Source organism: Zonotrichia albicollis, chromosome Z, assembly GCF_047830755.1.
Source record: "Zonotrichia albicollis isolate bZonAlb1 chromosome Z, bZonAlb1.hap1, whole genome shotgun sequence".
In the NCBI taxonomy this organism is placed as follows: domain Eukaryota; kingdom Metazoa; phylum Chordata; class Aves; order Passeriformes; family Passerellidae; genus Zonotrichia; species Zonotrichia albicollis.
Genome location: NC_133860.1, coordinates 32,499,357 through 32,520,367, shown reverse-complemented (window position 1 = coordinate 32,520,367; position 21,011 = coordinate 32,499,357). Strand labels below are relative to the sequence as shown.

At 36.7% G+C, this 21,011-nt stretch overlaps 1 protein-coding gene across 1 annotated transcript in view; it reads right to left on the bottom strand.

Annotated features, from left to right (window-relative positions):
- The window catches only part of ITGA1 (integrin subunit alpha 1), a 69,640-nt gene that overhangs the window by 25,626 nt on the left and 23,003 nt on the right, over positions 1-21,011 (bottom strand). Inside the window, exons 2-9 of the mRNA XM_005490672.3 lie at positions 15,268-15,388; positions 13,052-13,164; positions 12,035-12,123; positions 11,830-11,944; positions 11,034-11,161; positions 5,027-5,175; positions 3,179-3,329; positions 1,283-1,448 (exon numbers count right to left, since the gene is read on the bottom strand). Of these exons, the coding sequence (XP_005490729.1) occupies positions 1,283-1,448; positions 3,179-3,329; positions 5,027-5,175; positions 11,034-11,161; positions 11,830-11,944; positions 12,035-12,123; positions 13,052-13,164; positions 15,268-15,388 (1,032 nt within the window). The remainder of the gene's footprint in view (positions 1-1,282; positions 1,449-3,178; positions 3,330-5,026; positions 5,176-11,033; positions 11,162-11,829; positions 11,945-12,034; positions 12,124-13,051; positions 13,165-15,267; positions 15,389-21,011) is intronic.

Here is a 21,011-nt window from a genome sequence, read left to right as displayed (position 1 = left end):
CTCAGTCATGCTAGGTCTTACATCCTTCATCTGTTGTAACATTATTTAACTTATTCTATATTCATTATAGCAAATAGATGCAAATAACATTTTATTCTGACAATGAAACACAAATGTTTTTCTCACTTTTTTAAAAGTATAAAGGACAACTTGAAGACCAAGTTTTCAATTCCTGTTTTAACAACTGTATTCTCATTTAAAGTGTATAATTCTTAGTACACAGTGACTTACAAAAAGAGCACCTTATTTAATTAACTTTGAAGTACTCATTGGCCCTAAGTAGGCTAAACTTTGAGCTTTAGCGAATCAGATTCTTTGAAATTAATTTGCTGCAAAGCTGAGGAAACCAAATTTTCCAGAAGGTAAAAAAGAACGTATAAATAATATTTTAACAAACTTTTTATTGCTGAAAACTTTAGTAATAGCTGAAATCATTAATATTTGACCAAACTTAATAATACACTAGAAGAATATAAATATGTCTGAGAACTACAACTCTAATGAAAAAAAATTGAAAATACTCTCTCAATTTTGTACATTCAAGTCAATATCTTCTTTTGTTCCAGCTATAAACTACACTATTCTAGATACTTGGAAAGTTGAAGTGTTGAAGAAAATAGTCCAAATAGATGGATGTTTTCTTTGTACTACATGAATCCCTTCAGAGTTGGCCAGTATAATTTATAACTAATAAACTCTGTCTCCTGTTACCAGTAGTACTTGAAACAAACAGTGGTTTGGGCAGCGTTGTCTCATTTGGATGGAGAATGTAAGCAGACATTATGAGAGAATGACTTTTCTGTGCTGCAATCTGAATACTGTGAACCTTCCCAAAGGAAAATCATATCTTGTCAACTCTATGCAGTAAGTCCATGCTAATTTGTGTAGCAAACTAATATAAAATATAATTAATAATTAACCAAAAAGAGACCCTAAACATTTAGGCAGAAAACCAGATGATCATGGGGTAACTGGGGTATGATCTGGCAATGTTTTTTACCTAAAAGAGGGCAACTTTCTAATTATTGCATTACACCAGTTCTCGTTACTTACCCATTTAGGCTATTGTCTCTGCATGCTCTAACTCCTATGCATATAGTCACATCTATATCTACTATTTTGATGCCTTTTATAAAATATTTTTACAAGCAGCACGGAAGAAATAATTGCATAATAAATTTCACACTGCAGAATGCATTTCAAAGGAAGGTAAAAACAGGTGTTCTTCTATTTGTTTCAGTTGTAATGCAGGCATAAAGTAAAATTTTAAATAATGTCATACCTTCCAAGGCAAATATTCTCTCTCCAAGTGCTTCAACAATGGTTAAAAGAGCTAATTCATCTGAGACATTGAAGAAATGCTTTTCAGTAGGCTTACTGGCAATTGATTTTATTTCCTCTACAAATTTCTCAGTACTTAAATTTCCTCTGCTGTAGCTGCCAAGAATCTAAAGAAAATAAAAAAAAAACCAAAACAAAGAAACACACACAAAAAAGTCAAACATATACTTTATAACCTGTTTGAAAAGATATCATTGAGGTAAGTTGTCAGAGAATGGTGGAAAATCATATCTAACCTTAATTAGTGTTGTTAAAACCTCTCTCAAACTGATTTGAAGCCATTCTTTTTCAAGTAGAAGAGAACTCTATGATGGGTCAGTTGATTTTTTGAAAATATAATTTGACAGGAAACAAAGCAACAGTGTGGTGTGATGTCTGCTATCCTCAACTGTACTTTTCACCCCTTCTTCACAAAATTCATTTAATAATTCATTCTCTGATTTTTGAAGCAGGCCATAATTTAGGGAAAAACCAACAAAACACTTCCCAACCCAGAGTACAATTACTCTGGTTTCTGCATAACCACCAGTTCTTATCACAACATGCTATACAAGCAATTTATGACAAGTGGATTAGGCATAGAATAGTTCTTTATTCTGTGAAGATTTGCCCTACAAATACACATAAGAACAACACTTCTATTCAGTGCTAACAACTTCATCACAATACAAGACTTTAGATTTGGGTTGCAGTTTTAACAACACTGCTGCAACAATTCAGGATATCTCAGAAAAAAACACCTCACTTCTCTTAATTCCCAGACAAACAGACATTTTTCATATGAAAAAGGGCTCCATAGACTAAACTTGATTCGACAGGGAGACATAAACCAAATTCCTATGCTCTAGCATCTCAGCCCACTGGAGAAATTCATATTTGGTTCTAGACAGGAATTTTATTGCTAAAATTGTTGTAGTGTCAAGGACAACTTTTTCTTTAGTTATCTCTAATTTTATGAGGAAAACCACTGAAAATCTGTGTGCTGCTGGACTCAACTTTGTTTTAATTCTTTCTTTAAATAAAGTATAACATCTTTCTTTAAATTTCATGGTTTCATACCACCTTATTTTATCAAAAAATAAGATAGCAAAACAAAGAAAGATAGCAATGGAGAGGCAACAACCCAATGTCCCTTCAAAATTAACACCTGAAAACAGAAGATTCGTGTATAAAATACACCAATATGATTCAGTATTAATCATAATAATATTAACCATTAATTATAATTATAATTATAATTATAATTATATTATATATAATTATATTATAGATATTAATTATATATAATTATATAATAATAATTATAATTATAATAATAATCATATTAACCAAATCCATAACTAATACTTTCATATTTCTTTATATGGCTTGACTACTATTCTCATTCAGCTACTGTTTGGCATGCTTGGCATGAAAATGACAGCTTTAGAGTGCAAGCATACAACACAGACATAATGAACAAGTATTTTTTGATGGCTTACATTTGCTTTTTTTAAAAATAGGCATTGTTTCTGTAGAAGTTGCCTAGAATTGTATTAGTCCCTTTGCTCAGTGTTGCTTTTAACAAAAAGGATTTGATTTAAAACTGTCCCTCAAACTCTTCCTCCTTTTTCCTCACACAGGCACACACATCATCACAAGGAAGACAGCCAAATTGCTTTTCTTATATGCTATAAAATCAGAAAGCAAATTTTTAATGTTTTTTTTAGCTTTTTCCCCTCTGAAATAATTATATTTCCATAAAGATTCTGTGAAATGAACTTCTAAAACTGAAATTACATTTAGAAGATGAAACATGCTTTTAACATTCTGAATTTTCCCATTAAATTTCACTTACAGCAATAGCAAATCTCTGAATGTTTTCATCTTCACAATCATCAATCACTTTTTGTAATCTGTAGTTGTCATGTGATTCCCCATCAGTCACAATAACCATTACTTTTTGTACTCCTCTTCGTGCACCGTGAGCCTCAGTAAAAGCTTCTTCCCTAAAGGGACCATAAAGTGTTTTGGAGAAAGGCAATGTCAGCATTTAGCTCATGCATCATATTTGCATAGCCAACCATAAACTACAAGATTTTATATTAACTAGGAAGCAGGAAATGGAGATTAATACTAACCATGAACAAATACAAACAACTGCAATTGGAACTTACATGACAGTTCACAGCCAAAGTTCCACTAGCATTCATTCATCATGCACTCACTTGAGAGCAGTAGCAGAAAATACAAATCTGGATAGTGAAAAATTCTTCCCCTTTACAAATAAACTTGTGGCACTTCAAAACAGCTTTTGGCATCTTAAAAAAAGACTCAGCAAACACCGTACCTTTCCAAAAACCCATGCAGAAAACCCTCACCTAATTCCACCCTACAGCAGCACTTCAAGTGGTCAAACTATTTACTTAGCTATCAGCACATGTCTGCACAAATATGTTAATTAACACTGTGTGTTGGGGACGTGGCAGAAATAGGTTGGAGGTAAATGGAGGCAGATTGGGGCCCAATCTGGTTGCAGATGGGCAAATAGGCTCTGAGGTTTCGGGCAGCTGTTCCCACAGACTCTAGACCTAACAAGGCAAGGCTGGATTAGGGCTTGGGAGGAGAAGGAAGGAAGCAGGGCTTCCTCTTTTCAGAAAAATACCACAGAATTCTAGGAGTGGCCACATGAGTGAAAGCTGAAATTTACCACTGAAAATGGCCAAGGGGGGATGACTGTGAGAACAGAGGAAGCTTTTGATGACAGTTTCTGTATATACAAGCCTGCTGTAGTTTGTGGTACACAGGGGCTTTCTGAACTAGATGTGGTTTCTGAAAACTTGGCAATTCTCAACTGGCTCTGCTTTCCTGAACTTGTTTGGACTCCTCAAGCTTCTACTCATATCTCAGGAAAGCCTTAATATACAGGAATTCAATTGTACACCACATCAAGAAAACTTTGGTTAGATAATGCAATTGTTCATCAGAAATATGCTGCATATTTCATTAAATGATTGTTTGTAAAGAGTGAATGCAATCTTTTGTAGAATAAAAGCAGGCTTTTGTGATGGAAGAAACAGACCCAGAGAAGGAGAAAGTTACCAGGACAACATTGTACAGTTTGGAATTTTCTGAGAGATTTATATTTACTGTCTGTTCTATGAAAGTCAGATTTCATTTTTCTCATAAAAGAAGCATTTCCAAATATTGCTATTACTACAACAGGTATTTAATTTCCCGATGATTGAGAAATTTTACAGACTTAGGACAGAAAATTTCTTCTGACAAGAGTGGGCCCAAACATTGTAATATTCAACAATATTCAGAATGAAAACAAATTAACATTAAAAATTCTATTTTTTTTTCCTCTGAAAAACTTGATTTTCTTCATCCCTCTACATACACAGTTCCTATCTGCTCTATGTGGACATCAGATATTGTCAGCCCTTTGCTTAGGCTTACAATATTGCTCCATATCTATTATATATTCCTAATTCCCCTGCTCAGGGCACAGCTCCCTTTGACACTCAATTGCTTTATGTGCTGGATAGAGTCTGCTTATTCACCTTCCTCACAAATGATGCTTGCTTAGCTAAAATGAAGTCAGACATTAGCTGCACCACATTTTTAACGCATGAAATCAGAAGCACCCCCCTGCCCTGTTTGTTTCTCCCCGCCAGGTGCAGGCAGCACCCTGTGTGCATACCTGGCTGTGTCTATTCCCAAGGCTGTCATGGTTTGCGTGCCGCCCCGCTGGCGGATTCTCAAGGCTGCAGCCATCACATCTTCTGTTGTTGAGTACGTATTCAGGTAAAATTCATGGACTACTGTCTGTCCATACTGAACAATTCCAACCTAAAACACAGAGTTCATGTTTAAGATCAATGGCCCTTAAAGAAAACATCCCTGCCTCTTGCAGGAGGGTAAATGTCTGTTTGTACTTACAGCCAGGAGAAGGATTGAACTCTTCATGTTTCCCTCAGGATGAAATACCTATATGAGTTTGAGCAAGACTAGCTAGATGACAGTCTCATGAAACATTTTGAAGTTTCTAAATTGCTTTTATTTAAAACTGGAATAAAGCCAAATGCTGTCTCTAGTCCTTGGTTTTCCTGGCTTGAGGCCATCTGGATGGGAGCTCTGCTCTCCTCTAGGCCAAGAAGACCAATGCCCAACCACCAGTCACAACTCCTCAAAAGTGTTTTCCTTATGGCATACAAAGTCATGGCTCACTCACAGCTCTCTTCATTCCACTCAAATATAATGTTTCTATATCCAATAATTTATTTACTCTAAATTTAGCCTGGAAACAGGAAGACCCAACTATTCTTATCTTGATGAAGACAGCAGGGACATCCATGACATGCATGTTCTCCCAGCAGGAGGTAAGTCAAAGTACCACCTGACAAGTACCAGAGGGTAAAACATGAAGGAAATCGTGATTTTGGGATGGGGGAAGGTAATGTAAAGCTTGTAGATGACCTCAGCAGAACACATCTTTGTCTGGAAGATTAACACATGGGATTGTGCAATAACCACAAAATGTTTGAGGAAACCTGCTGCAAAACCAAGAATGGAATAAAAAGATGAGCTATATTCTTAAATATTAATTAATTTCTCCCATTCATCTCTGTCAGTTTTAATACTTTGGCAGGTTCCTGACAGCTTTTACTGGGAAGAAGCCACACAATGTTCCATTAGCATATTTCAATTTTATGTTACACATGGCAATTTATAGGTGTTATTTAGGAAAATGCAGTATTGCATGGCATTTATATCTCACTCATCTATTATTAAAAGCACTCTAGCACTAAGTTATTGAAGATCAATAAGACCTCTGGGATGTTTCTGCCATCATTACTTTAGAAGTGGCATAGTATGTATTTTACAATTGCTTTACAGGGTTTTTTTAAAGGTATTTTCATGGCCTCTCAGCTTCTGCAAAACATTTGTTTGCTTGTAGCAGAAGGGTTAGAATTGGATAAATATTTCACAGTAAACATCAGTAACATGATCATTATAAAATGCTAGTTGCAAATGATTATGGGACTATAATTATATTGGCATGTGATAGCAAAATCTATTCCACTGACTTTCTGTATCTTTTTGAAAACACAGTCAAATCTGTAAGAACTGATGTAGGCTCAAACTTATTACAAGTTGCTGCCTTTGAGATATTTGTCTCTTGGAGGTATGCCCTCTTCCATTGGCAGCAGAGGGAATGCAGAGGCTGCAGTGTTCCTGTGAGCAGAGGGCTATTAACCCTGCCCAGTGTTTACAGAACCAGCCAGGGCACACTCTGTCTCATCACTCAGAACACTCATGTGGCACTGAATAAACTACAACCTGAAGATCAAATTTTTATCCCCTTCCCTCCAATGCAACTACTCTGTGGCATGCACCTAAAGTGACACATCACATTATGTGAATAGGATATTGTTAATCATTTAAAAAGACATCTGTGAAGTGGTGATGAACAAGAGATTTGCATCATGCTTGATTTTCTGGAGGAGGAGCAATGGCCTAAAAATTCCAGTGTCATGCACCAATTGGAGCCAGAGACCATAGCATGCTGGGAAGCTGTTTGGTGTGGATTCATGGCTCCTTCTCTGCAGCTTTTAAGGTACCAATAATGAAATAATCTATTGACTACTGCCAGTGTGAAAAGCATCTGCCAGTCCTTCATGATTCTAGAGACCCATGCTGGTGTTGTCATTTTCCTAAAATAAGATTACAGGTTGACATTGGGTAGTACAATTTCCTGTTTGAAAGGAAACGTCCATGATCACAGCAAGTACACATTTTGAGCATTTCCTTCTCAGGAAGTGAATGGGAAGAACATCTGAGTCTGAAAACTGCACTGTGCAGCATAGCTTGTAAATCAGGAAGGAAGGGGGGCATGTGGTTATCTTATGGGATACAACTGTCATGTGCGACCCTTCCTTAGCGCTAGCTTTGAAAACACTGATCACCATCTTTTACATATTTCATGCTATCAAAGATGAACCATTCCTCAATAAAAGGTAACAAAAAGCCTCTGAGAAAATGCTACTAGGCTTCATGTTCTAGTCTCCTACAGGATCATAGGATGATCACCTTGCAAAATTAGACACCAATGAAGGTTTGAACTTATATAGCCTTTTCATCTTATGAAAAACTGAAAGTGACACATCTACATGATGCATATGTGCCTTTATGGGACTTCAGCAAGGCCCTAGGATTGATGCTTACAGGCATTGTATGTTTTGATTTGCTTGTTTAATTTACATTTGGCAAATGCAATAGTGCTACACAGAAGGACATAATTCTGCTCTACTCCAGAGAACCTATTATTTTTCCCAGCATTACTGACCATAATCTATTGAACATTCCTGTAATTCTTAACTTTATGTTCCCTTCCCTAGCATTCCATGACTTTTACATTACACAAGGGAATAATTCTTTAATTGTCCCCAGTTCCTGTGAAAAGTGCTGTACAAGAGAACAGGCAAGTGATGGACTGTTCTGCTTCGGAACAAAGCAGTTCTCAGGGCTATGATTTATTGTTGTCCTATAAATAAATACAGACCCCTATTTGGAAAGCACATTCTGGCTTTCCCAATAAATTATTAAGCTAATCAATTTGGCAAAAACCAACAACTAAAAAAACAAAATGAAAGGAAAACCATTTGGTACATGAAATCATATGTCAGAGTTTTCAGCATTGGGATGTGGAGAGAAATCAGGAATATTTTTGTATGTACTGATACTTAAGGTAAGAGAAAAGCAGAGATGCCTTGGGAAGCATTAATGGATAATATCTTTTTTCATAAGGAGATCTTTTTAAAGGCATCTGAACAACAAAAATAAATTAATTCTCCCACATTTTGTTTACTTCAAGACACAAGTTACTTGTAAACTCTCATAAGACCTTTCCTCATCCTTAAGCTTTGTAAAATCTCTTAAATACAGTTCTGTTCTTGCGAAGACAAAACTATTATTAGTGTCCTGATACAGTCCCTTTGAAGACACAGTAAGGCACAGGCCAAAGATATATAACAGTCTATGCCATATAATAATGTAAAAATAGAAATGGTCTAAAGATTTCTGAAGGCCTTTCCAGCATAACTTTAAAGCTAGAAGTGAACTTATTCAAGTATTCTGCTTTCTTTTTTGAAAGAAATAAAAGAAAGAAAGAAAGAAAATTGAAAGAAAGAAAACTACTTTTGAAAGAAAGAAAATTACTCATATGTAAATGGTTAAAAAACCTACCCCTCCATAGTAAAAAGATAATTATCTCCAAAACAGTTAAAAATGAGGCAAAAAAAGGCCAAGAGACATATCTTGATTTTGTTCCTACTTCTACTATTTCTACACAGTTCCTCCTTTTTCTACTTTTTTATCATCACTTTCCATTTGTTTTTTTTATCCCAAAACTCAAGAAATGCATTTTAATCATCAGAAGGGAGCTTTAGATTATCTGGAGAAGAGAAAGATGAAGAGAAGGAAAAAAAATACCATAAACTTTGACTTTCTGCATCTGAAAATTCAGACTTTAATTTTTAAATTTGCCAAACATTGGACACTGAACAATTTCTCTCAACTTGCTACAAGTCTAATGACCATTGTTCATTAAGGAGGTACGTGGGGGAAAAAAATCTCAAAAGCCTCTAATCAAAACACAGTTTTGAACAAGTCACACCCAATCTGCTAAGGAGGTATTCTGTAATCACCTCATTCCTTTCCTGTGCAAAACAATCTTAAGTCAGTGAAAGTCCACTGATTTCTACATACAAAGTAATAAAAAATTAAATTCGAAAAATCAATTTGAAAAGAGAAAAAGTAAATTATTCTTCCTATGCTTGTCTTCTGGGCTCCCAGAGGAGAGGGAATAAATAAGTCTGCTCTGTTGTTTCTCCTGTTCTCTATTGTATAGTTATTTAAACATTTTTTCTGAGAAAGCAGACTGAATGGGTGGGGGACAGAGTATAAACTCATTACTAACTTCAGATGCAGCCGGTCCTTGAGCAGGGGGCTCAGAGGAGAGGAGAGAGATGAGATGTGTTCTGGGGAAGGAGGAAGATAAGAGGGATTGAGAAAACTCCACCGAGCTTCTGTCGTCCATTTCCAGTCTTTCAGCCTCTCTCCTCCTTATCCCATTCTTATCTCCCTCTCAAATGTTTCTGCTCTGTAGCAACCAGATGCCAAAGCTGACGTCCTCAAGTGAATATGTGTGCGTGTGAGAAGAGGGGCAGCTATGCCAAGCTGTGGGCACAAGGGATTTTGTAGGTGGAGATGGGAGGCTGCTGGAGTGCAGGCCAGAGAGGGACCTATTGTGCACCAGCTGAGCCACACAGAGGAGGCAGTATTCCAAAAGCGAACATAACAGAGGTGTGGCATTGTAAAAATTTAGGAGTTGCTGCGTAAGGAAGAGGAGTGAGGGTGTAGTGGAGTTGATTGCCCTGCTTACCACTCCCATGAAGACCTTTGGGCAGGAGACAGTGATGATTTCCATGCAGCCAATGCCCCATACAGGGAAGTTCAGATTTAAGTATTTCAAAATGATACATGTTTGAGTAATCATCCGTTTAAGGGAACAGAAAGAATTTTTTCCTTTCTGCTGAATTTGACAAAGGGTTTTTCCTTCTTCCTCACAATATTTGAAGAAGAGTGTGTTTAAAATAACAGGATATGATTGCAACACTGAGAGTTTATAAGTTATTTTATCTCTCAGTGTTCAGTATAGACAGCAGAGGACCCGAGTGGCAATTTGAAAACCTCAATTAACATGGAAAATTATGGATAACTCTCTGCAGACAGAGATATCCTTTATATCTTCTCACAGTCTCCTTTGTGAAGGCAGGACCTGAATGTTAGCAGCTAACCCAAAGTTGCAAAACTGCCTGTAGCATATAATTTATTACAGAAGGCCCTGGAAAACCCTTGATTTTGGGAGGCGGAAAATAGAGAAAGGAAAGGAAGAAACAGTTTCTTCTGTTTCTGTCCATAAAGCTTTTTGTGTTAATATGTATCCCAGACTCAATTGTTTTCCCCTTCCCAGAGTTCTTTTAGAACTGATATTTACATAATCTGTTAAACAGCGTGTGGGACATATGCCAGATCCTCAGGGGGTAATTGGTCATAGCTCCATTAATTCTGATGGAACCGCATTGATTTATAGCAGCTGGGAATTTGGCCCTCTCCACTTATTATATAAATGCAGCTTCTGCCATTAATAACATGCAGCTAAACAGCCACTCGTTAATTAGGATCTCAAGGTTTAAAAGCTGCATGCCCAATGTTCCACAGTACGAAGAACGCTGCTCCAAAAAGCTTACAATCAAAAGCTGTCCAAACCACTCATGTGTGCCTCAGAAGAGCAGAAATGACCTTTGTGCAATGAAGTACAAAGGAAGACAAGAAGGGGCTGTGGAGAGGAAGGAAGTGGGAAAGGACAGTGTTCAAGCAGCCTTACTTAATGCACTTAACTTTTGTCTCTAGGTTAGCAGGTTGGTTTCTCCAGACTGCCTGAGCACTGGGGGGAGGAATAGTCTTCCTGACATTGCTGCTTGATGGCTGAGTACTGACTTAGTTGTGGTTTCAGCTATTTCGTTTTACCATCGTGCTGCTCTAAGTTCTTGGAATTGAAGAGGTCCATAGATGAAACTATTACACCATTTCCTGTAAATTGTTTTTTCTTCTCAAAATTAATCACAAAATATCTACCAAGTTACCTGTGTTTGCTGAGGACCTATGTCCATGTTTCTCAGGAGGCTGTTCAGAAAGCCTGTGACGCTCTCCCACGGATAGATGCTGTTGGACCCATCAAGGACTATGACAATGTCCAACTGGGTTTTACACTCTGCAATACAAATTGCCACATAAGAATTTACAGTAACAAGGATCAGATTTATCTCACAGCTCCAGCTGTGACTTCTGTCATTAGTAACAAATGCATATTGTTCTGCAGTGTGGCTGAACTGACATGCTTGATGACAACTATCATTCTTCAACTTTTGCATTGTATTTCACATGGCTTGTGTTCCCTTTGTGAGGAAGGAGTTTTCTTGTAAGCAGAAATTTAAGAAAGGAAGAAGATCATATCACTGGAGTATTTACCAGTGACCCCCTACTTTAGCCAATGTCAATCTATTCCTCTACAATTTTTTCAAAGGACCAGTTCATTAAGATTTTTATGTATATTACTAAATTGGGTTTGTGTTAGGTCTCAGTATGCTGTCATTATTTAAAAGGAGTCTTTTGGCCACAAGTTAAAAACATAAGCAACTATTTTTAGCAATTGTGTTTGGATGTTACATAGCACTGTAATGATTGTTTATACTGAGACAAATTCCAAAAGTGGGAAGAATTTAGGTTATATACAGACAATGAAAACATTTACTTAACTTGGTAATGCTGGTAGCTAAGTTAAGCAATTCATTTTTTTTCAGTATGCCTATGCGTATACATTTGTCTTGTTTGGCACTCTTTATTTTTGGACACACGAGAAAATTCCTGCAGCATGCATACCTTGCACAGACGGAGCAATGGCCCCAACGGTTTCAAAAGTGGAGCTGACATTAGAACAAACTCCAGTTGTGTAATGCAGACGTCCACATTTATAAGCATAAAGTGGTCCACATGCCTTTAAAAAATGAAAAAGGGTGAAATGTTTTTGTTACGCTATCCGAGAAAAAAAACAGACTTTTAAAATTAGCAAAAAGTCCTTTCTTACCAGAAACCCTCCTTTTGGGTTAGTCACTAAGGTTGTTCCAAGAGTCATGTTTTCTTTTACTTCCACGACATTAGGAACTGAAGTAGAAGCTATAAATAGATTAAAATGTTAAGTATTTGGGAACATGAAAACAAAATGCTAAATTATATATCCCCTAGTATGGAGCTTCCAGCTTCTAAAATAAAACCCAGACTGACACTGGTTTCATCAAATATTTAAGCACCCTTCCCCCTCCTTCTTCAACTGCAACAATCAAGAAAAATTTCTGAGACTGGCTTTTATCCCAGAAAATTTGTCTGGGTTGCTGTCTCAAATAGTTTTCTTGAACCGCAAGAAAAGGAAAAAAAAGTAAAAATAACAGCACAATGAAAACAAGATACTACTACGCACAGAGTTTTGTTAAATAAGAAAAAAATTTCATTTTTTACCTTGTCTTGCTATGACTGAGTTAATAGCTTTTCTATTTGTTACTATTACGTAACTATTTGTTACTATTACGTTGCATTACTGACATTTAGGTTTTCAAGGAACACAAGGAGATAAAAAAATATCACTACAGATACATTTAGTGAAGTTCATATTAAATAGGAATTTTCTTCCAGTCTACATCAGGTATCTCTTGACTTGACCAAGAAAATTATTAATATTTACCTTTGGCATATTAAGCTGCATCAGCCTAGTTACATTTTCATCAAAAGCTTACTGATGGCATTATGAAGGCTCTTGGCTTCAGAGAGCTTTGGAAAGGGTAATCCATGAAATTATGGTCAAAGACCTTCCTGGCTCAATGGCCAGGCCTGCCAACCACAGCCAATTAATGTCAGTCATAACAAAGTTTTGATAACACAACCACAAACCCATTCTAAATGTATGAGCATGTTTTCCACAGGACAGTGAGAAGCCTTAAAATAGAATTATTTTTAATGCTACAAACACAATTTCCTTCACATTTAGCTCTGGAGCTCCAAGCGAATTTTCACTAGGAAGGCTGTGACACAGCTTTATTTCCTTTCATACCTGGTAAGTTCAGTTTTGTGCAGGGTGATGGACTGTCCCTTCCTACAGGGCATTTGTAGACATCGCCTGTTCTTTTCTCAGGTTGGCCAACTAGTGGTGAACCAATAAGTACCCTGCAAATTAAATAAGTTACCTGAATGTCTTCTTTCTAACAAGGCACAAAAGTGAGCAAATAAAATTTACAGACAGAGGACAGCTGCAGCAAGATGTACACTAGCACTATAGGATGGAGAAAAAGAAAAGTATCTATTTATACCAGTCCAGATGCGAGAGAAATAAAAAGGACATGAAATGTGCCTATAAGCCAAGTTACAGCACAGAATAACACTTTTAAAAATTCCAGAGGAAAATAAAAGCAATACAGGCGGGTAGACAACAAGTCTTAGAAGTAATACAGAAGGAAAGATATGCTTTATTTAATATATCCTAGATCTTCACAAGATCTTTGATGAAAAATTTTTTTCCATGCTCAGAGGCCAAATGCCAAAGGAGAGTCTCACAAGCACTCAGAGGAAGAATTTAGTCTTATGTAATGTGGAGCAACACTGTAAAAGAGGTGTTCCTCCCTATCACTAATAAAGCAAAGGGTTATAAAAAGAAATTTCAAAATTGTAAAATGCAGAGAAGCTGAGTGTGCCTGACATCCCCTGGGAGATGATCAATGGTCATCAAGTTCATGCTCATGTGCTGTTCCTTTCTCAGAAAGAAAGAGCCCCATGAAGACTGTTACGTGGTCTGAAAGGCTATTTCACTTTGTCTTTTTGCATGAGGGAATCCACAGGTTATTGAGAAAAAGCTGCAGGCAGGTTCAGAGACCATTTGCTGCTGGAAAGCTCTATCGTTGCCCTACAGGTTGCAGCAGAAAAATCCTCAAGGCTGGTTTGTATATTTTTAACTATTAGCTAACATATTTTCTGCTCTAAATACTGATGTGCTGAAAGCTTGACAATTTACAGGAGCTCTGAATTTCAATTTCAGAGATGTCCAGATCTAGCACACTACTTTATATTGCTGTCTGGCTACTGGTAGATCCCATATTTCCAGTTCATATCATTGTTTGCTTTTGAAAAGTTTCAGGACTGCTTACAACAATACAACATACTTTGCAAAATCCCAGCTCCTCAAATGGATTCCATTTCCTGAAGGTCTAAACTAGCTCACAGAAGGTCATTATTCTCATTCTCTCACGACCCTCATACAGATGTGTATTTAAACGTCCTACAATTGCCGCAGTCAAGAACTATCACATTCAAAAGCAGGCTCTGTGGTTTTATTTCTCTGAGCACTGTGTTGCAGCGGTGATCAGACTTTCAGAGTCTGGCAGACCTGGCACTTGCAGTGGTGATTGCTCACCACAGAACAGTCTGGCCCATCTGTCACCCAGCCTCATGCTGCCTGTCATTCCTGCATGCCTGCAGGAGTCCCTGCATTTACCAAGAATTGTCAAAAAAGCTCTGGAAAAACCAGAGCCAGCTGCAAAGAATGATAGAGATCTCTACCCCAAATGTTTTACCATGCAATTGTTATTTCAGTCCTCCTGCCCAGTCATCAGTCTCGGGGGTTTAACAAGGGAAAAGCATAGGCAGGTGTTTATCAAATGACCAAGAAGCAACGATATGAGTGAGCATGCCAAAATACAGCCTCTACTTAGAACAAGAGGAAGGAAAAGAGAGATAAGACAAAGGCTCCAGGTCCCCAGTGCAAATATATACCAGTTGCAAGACATACTTAGCCCTCCAAAAGGGAAGGCAGAGGGAGTACTGTACTAATTTATATTTTGACAGGTAAATCTTCCGACCAACAGAGTTAAAAAATTCAGTTTAGACAACTCCTGACAGAAAACTTCAGAAAAAAAAAAAACCCAACTTAATGCAGAAGTAATTTCATTTTAAATACATTAACAGACGGAAAAGGTAAAGATTTTGTTTGGTGAATGGAAAAAACAGAGCTCAGCAAAACACAGTACTTTCTCAGTTCCATCAATGAGGGAATCTACCCATTTTGTGAAGTCATTTATGTCTCTGAGGAGAAAATTGGAGGTATACATGTGGATCTTTTTCTCTCCCAATCTTTCCAGATTTCCTAAGGGCTGTGCATAAGTTTAAGAAATATGTCTGACCCTAACTTGATAATAAAAGTACAGCATCTGAGTCACTGCATACCTGATAATTTGGAGTGTTCAGTTAAACAAAAAAAAAAAAAAAAAGAGAGCTTACCATTTCCCTTCCTCATTTTCATACTGTTGGACTGTGTACCCAAACATGTCTTCCAGAGGCCCACTGAAGGTCAGTGCATTTTTCACATCAACATTTGAAGTGCAAACAAGATGAAAGAAAGCTTTAAAAAAAAAGTATTTTAAAAAAATTAGTATGTAGCAGTACAAATAAACCCAAATACTTCTAAGAAACAAACATTCAATTATGACTTAATGAAAGGCACAAGACGTTGAAAGTGGCATTTGGGGCACACGCATCTCAGCTTGTAAGAGACTTAAAACACATTTCTTCATACATAGGTACATAACTAAATTCAGAGTTGTTAGCAACTGGACTTCTGTAGTCCAAACATATCTTTCAAACTTCCATCACTCATTTTAAAATCAATTCAAGCTGCAGGAAGGAAAACATTATCACCTTTAAGAATAAATAACTTTTTAGTTATTGATTTAGTTCAGTTTAGTTATTCATTTACCTCCATTCATTTCTAAAGCAAGAATTTAATACAAAATGTTCCCTCATTCAAGTAATTAGTTCTAAAGGTTACTTAAATTGAGAAATAACTAATTTTTAACAGAAAATTTTTGAAGAAAAACCACATAAGAAAAGAATGAGGAAAAGTTTTCAGATGTATTTAATTTTAATCTATATTAGAGAAAAAGAAGTGGTTTTCTCTTAATTCCTGTAAACCATTTTATATTTGGAAAATAATAAAATTAATTTTCTATGCAATCTTTTGCTGATCTCCATAGTATCTATATGTGATTATTGGCAGAACTCTGATAATTGTGCATTTAAGAAAAGTTGCTATACAATGGTGATCTTGGACTACGAGGAGATCAATCAAAAGAGTGAATGCTTCTTCTGACTGATTTCCCATACCCTAAGGTTCAATGATCATCACCAAGGAATATACTGCAAAAGTTTGACTGTATAGCAAGTTTCAGGAAAATTTGAGATATAGGGTAAAAATCCAGCTTGAAGGGATACCTATAGCTGCAAGGCCCATTAAGAAGTAAAACCCACTATTGTATATAAAAATGAGGCAATTTATCTCTTCTGTGTTTACTATTTCTTATAGTGCTCTCTTCCATCTTTGTCCTGTAAATCAGTTTCAAAAGTAACCATTGACTCTGCTGCTGCAGAGCTGCATATTTAATTCACAAGAGTCAAAAATTAGGTGAATTTGTAGCACATTAAAACTGCTTAACCACAAATATACACAAATTTCATTTAATTTTCAAGAAGCATTTCATGAGCATTTGCTCACACTTAACAGTTACATAAAAAAACTCAAATACCCAATACTTGCTACAAGTCAAAACATCTAAATAATTTCCAGTTGCTAAATCACATCTGTGTTATGCACTATTGAGTTGACAAAATTCTCATGGAAGGCTTGTTACTATAATTAAGCTCCCAAGTGGTCAATGCTAATCTGTCTCTCTCAGCATCTTATTTCCTGCTTAATGCAGTAAAATTATCACAGTAGACCATTTGTCATTTGGTAAGTATTTCCAGTTTCACTGGACAGCAAAAAAAAGGAAAAGTTTAATTTGTGTTATTTTAGTTTTTCTTCCTCCAGTCAGAGTCAGGAAATATAAAGAAGTGAAAAAAACCTAAAACAGAGATTAGTTCTTCAGAAAATATTCATTGCAAATGATAAGAAAAAATTAATCATTTACAGCTTGATGGGAAATAATTAGTTGGAAAATAATTTTGTCTCCCTTAAACATGTATGCTTAAAGAAATTCTGCTATGCCTGTCCATGTGCAATAGGCATTTTCCTCCCAAATTCTCAGTCATTCCAGTATAATTAAAATGAACAAACCCAATTTTTAGGAATTCAATCAAGTTATTGTTAGTTCGAGTCTTCTTTTGTTAAGTTTCAGTAAGAACTCAAATTTACTACTAAAAGAGTAATACCAATTGCTATTATTACTTTTCAAAGCATATAAGGGACTGGAACTGTGTCATTTACACCCACAATCTACCTCCTAGACAATGAAACAGTACTAATGAGTCACCTGCTAAAGTAACTACGTTCATCATTTAGTTCAAGAAGAAATTTAGAAGCAAAGTATAACCATGTCAGCTGCTGTCTCAATGATCTCCAGAGGTCTGTTCACTTTAAGAAGGACAGAACATCCTTCTAGAGGTGCTTAGAAGCATGCCTTTCCCTTTTCTCACCTTATGATGATGTTCAACATATATCATGATATAAAATAGCCAGCCCTTTGGAATTTGATTTCTCCTGAAGCAGCCCAAGGTTACTTGGGCACCCTATACTCTGTTCACTTCACCATGATATCCTCCACCATCATTTTATCATCTGCTGATAGAAGTTTCATCACAGTGATGTAGTATTGACAACTATGGATTTTTACTCTCTAGTCACTACAGGAATTTTTGGTTTTGAAGTTTCCTGAATTGGTTATCTAACATTCACAAATCTCTTAATTTTAATGCATGTGTTTCTAATCCTCATAACAGCTGAAAATACGACATGCTAGTAAGTAAATGAGTAAAAAATGCCAGCTATTTACTACCAACCACCCAAATCCTCATGCTTAGGAGTAAGGCCAAATTAGAACCAACAATAATAATGCTTTCTTTTAAAAAAATAAAGCTAGACAAACCAAAAGAAGTTAGATGGGCCAGACTGGTCAGAAACAAAACTGAGGTGGTGACTCCACACAGCAGAACAAACCTGTAGACCTTGTTGGCAGCCTTGTTTAGCCTTGGAGGCTAAATGTAATGAGCTTAATGGAGATCTGAATAACTCAATGGAAGACAAAACCATTGCAGCTTACAACCCACACAGAATGCACATGTGATTCAGGAAATCCCTTTAGCTGAAGATACTTGGAAACTGGAAGAGGAACATAACATTTGACTACCTGGTTACTTTTTGTCTGTAGCTATCTGCTTACAGGTACTCCTGCGGACATGACACTGGACCAAACACGATCTTGATGACTGCGCTCTTACTCTCTCATATTTCCCTTCTATCTTAGCCAGAAACCAGATGCTTTGAAGTTTGACTTCACTCACAAACTGTTTGGCATATTTTAATATGCAAATGTACTGCATGGCCTTCTTTGTGCTCTATGTGCTTTGAAACATTACAAGCATAATGTTTTTGCATTAAAGGGTCATGATAAACAGTATAAAATTAACTTGCAAATAATTAATGTATTTAAAGGTAGCTTGCTGCATTTTACAAAGATCCTGCAAAAGAAATCTTACAAGTCAAAGAGATGTTCAAATCTGCAGATGGCAAATGGAGAAGTGGAGTTTACGGTGACCTATATTACACATGTAGCTAACAATAATCTACTGATTTATGGCAACTTGGCTTTCATGCTTTACTTGAGTTTTTAGTAGAGAAAACACTGTACACAGGAGCTAATGATTCAGAACATATAAAAACATTACTGATTGTGACTGTGAATATTATATTATTAATAATATCTAGCTTGAACTCTTTCAAACTTCCAGTTTCTGTCTAAGATGGCGTGCATTCTCTACTGTTTCTGGCTAACTTGTATATGTATTAAGAAAAGTATTGGCAGAGGCACTGGAAAAAGGAGAACTACAGGGAAGCTGGAGAGGATTCTCTTCAGAACTGTGGGAATTAAGGCGTAAAAAAAAATTCATAAGGTACATAGTATTGGACTTAATCACAGATAATGTAGGTAAATTAAGATTTTGAACTATTTCATGTTGTGTCAACAGAATGACTGCGAACAGACCAAAATCGACTGACACAGTTCAGAAACGCAAAGTATAAAAGTTTCTCAAAGGTTAAAACCGAAGTTCCAGTTTCATCTTCATGTTCTGCAAGAAATGAGGCATTGCAGAAAAACCTGGGACCATGTCCCTCTCACTGCTGACTTACACTGAGCGGAACATGAGCTGATGCGTGTGCCATTCTTTGCTTAGCACAGCTTGTACCTATACATGAAAAGTTAACACTCAGTCACCAAGACGACAACACAAATATTATTTCTATTACAAACCTGGAGTAGTAGCTCATACTTGTCCAGTAGCCACTAATAAATTCTTTTCTGTTTTATTTAATGAGTTCTTTTAACTAAACGTTTGTGCTGTCTGGATAGTTACTCTGCCTCCAAACCATGCAAAACCAGATTTTTCTGGGACTTGTTCACAAGCATATTGCCTGGCTGGATACTCTAACCTTACAAACACAGAATTGGCACCCTTATTTTCCTAAAAAGATGGATATAAACATAAGCCAAAATGTAGAACAAAGGCTAACACCTGGTTCTTTACTGATGAACAATAGATCACCACAAATCATCCCCAATAAATGGCACCATAAAGACCAACTTAGACAAGAGAAGTGAATAAATTGAGTTAGGATACTTTAACTGTGTACGGTTTGTAGCAAATAACAACTGCATCCTCTATAAATAGAGACAACACCAAGAAATCCAAATGTTTTCTTTCAAAAACAGGAAAGGATGAATTTACACTTAGCATTGGACAAGTCTAACACATTGGCTTGGTATTACTTCTCCCTGCCAGCATGTGGTTAAAAAGTTATTTTTTGCTTCACTTCACACTTACTGCTATAGCACCTGTTTTTATCAATTCATCTGCATTTTGCAGGAGACTGAAACAAAGCAGCTCTTGCACACCAAGGAACACACCAAAACAAGTAGAAATGTTTTTTATAAGCATGTGCTATTGGAAAACATTGGGAAATTAAAAAAAAAGTTTAAAAAATAAGACTGTCTCCATCTTTTGGTATATAAGAGAGAATGCAGAAATTTAAGCTGAAGACTAAAATAAGATTAAAGTGTTTTATGGAGTTCTCATATCTTTAGAGATCTTGGAAAATCAATGAAAAGAAAAATTGCCTTAATGCTTGTACCGCATGTACTACAATCAGTGGTGTTGCAAAGATATTTTAAGAACTTGCAAACAGAACAGGTGCACAATATGGCAACAGGGAACTGTGCATGTGATCACAGTGTACTGAAAGCTAGGTGTTATTAGGAAAGATGTCCTAATTGTAAGACAGTAACTGACTGCCTTCAACAGTGTTTTACATTGATGTTGCAAAGACTACCTGCCTCATCATCTTAGGAAACCTCTGAAACAAATGAGCACAAAAGGATGCAGATGGGGTGCTGGTAAGTGTGACTCACTGAGGGAAGCAGTATTGTGGCCTCCCACAAAAGCTTACTTTCAAAATGGTGACAGACAGTATCATGTTCTGCAATTTGAAAACTCTTACACTTGAGGAAATTGATCCCAATGTGTGTTGGCACCTGCAAGCCTGAGCTGCAGCTCTCAGCCAGCTGCAGAGAACAAACTGTGTCCTCCAGTGCACACTGAGCCTCAGGAAACTAAACCGCCTCAAAGCTGGATCCCTTGGCTGCACCAACACAACCCCGTGCACTTGGGTCAGGCCTGGGCTGCACCTGGCTGGCAGCAAGGAAGATTAAACATGTTTCTACTTGCAAAGTGATAACTACAGAAATGCTGTTTCTAAAATCATGGCTCAAACACGTGAAAGTGGATTATTTGCTGGACCAGGAAATCTACACACTCTATTTTTTGCTTCACTCGTGATAATGTCACTGCAGAATTACACAGCCTTTTCCTATGAGAAAGAGATTTAGCCACTGACATGCCAAGTGGAAGAAAATATGACAGTGTTGTACAATTGCTGTCTGTGAGTTCAGGGGCCACAGTGCTCTGGTCTTACTGCG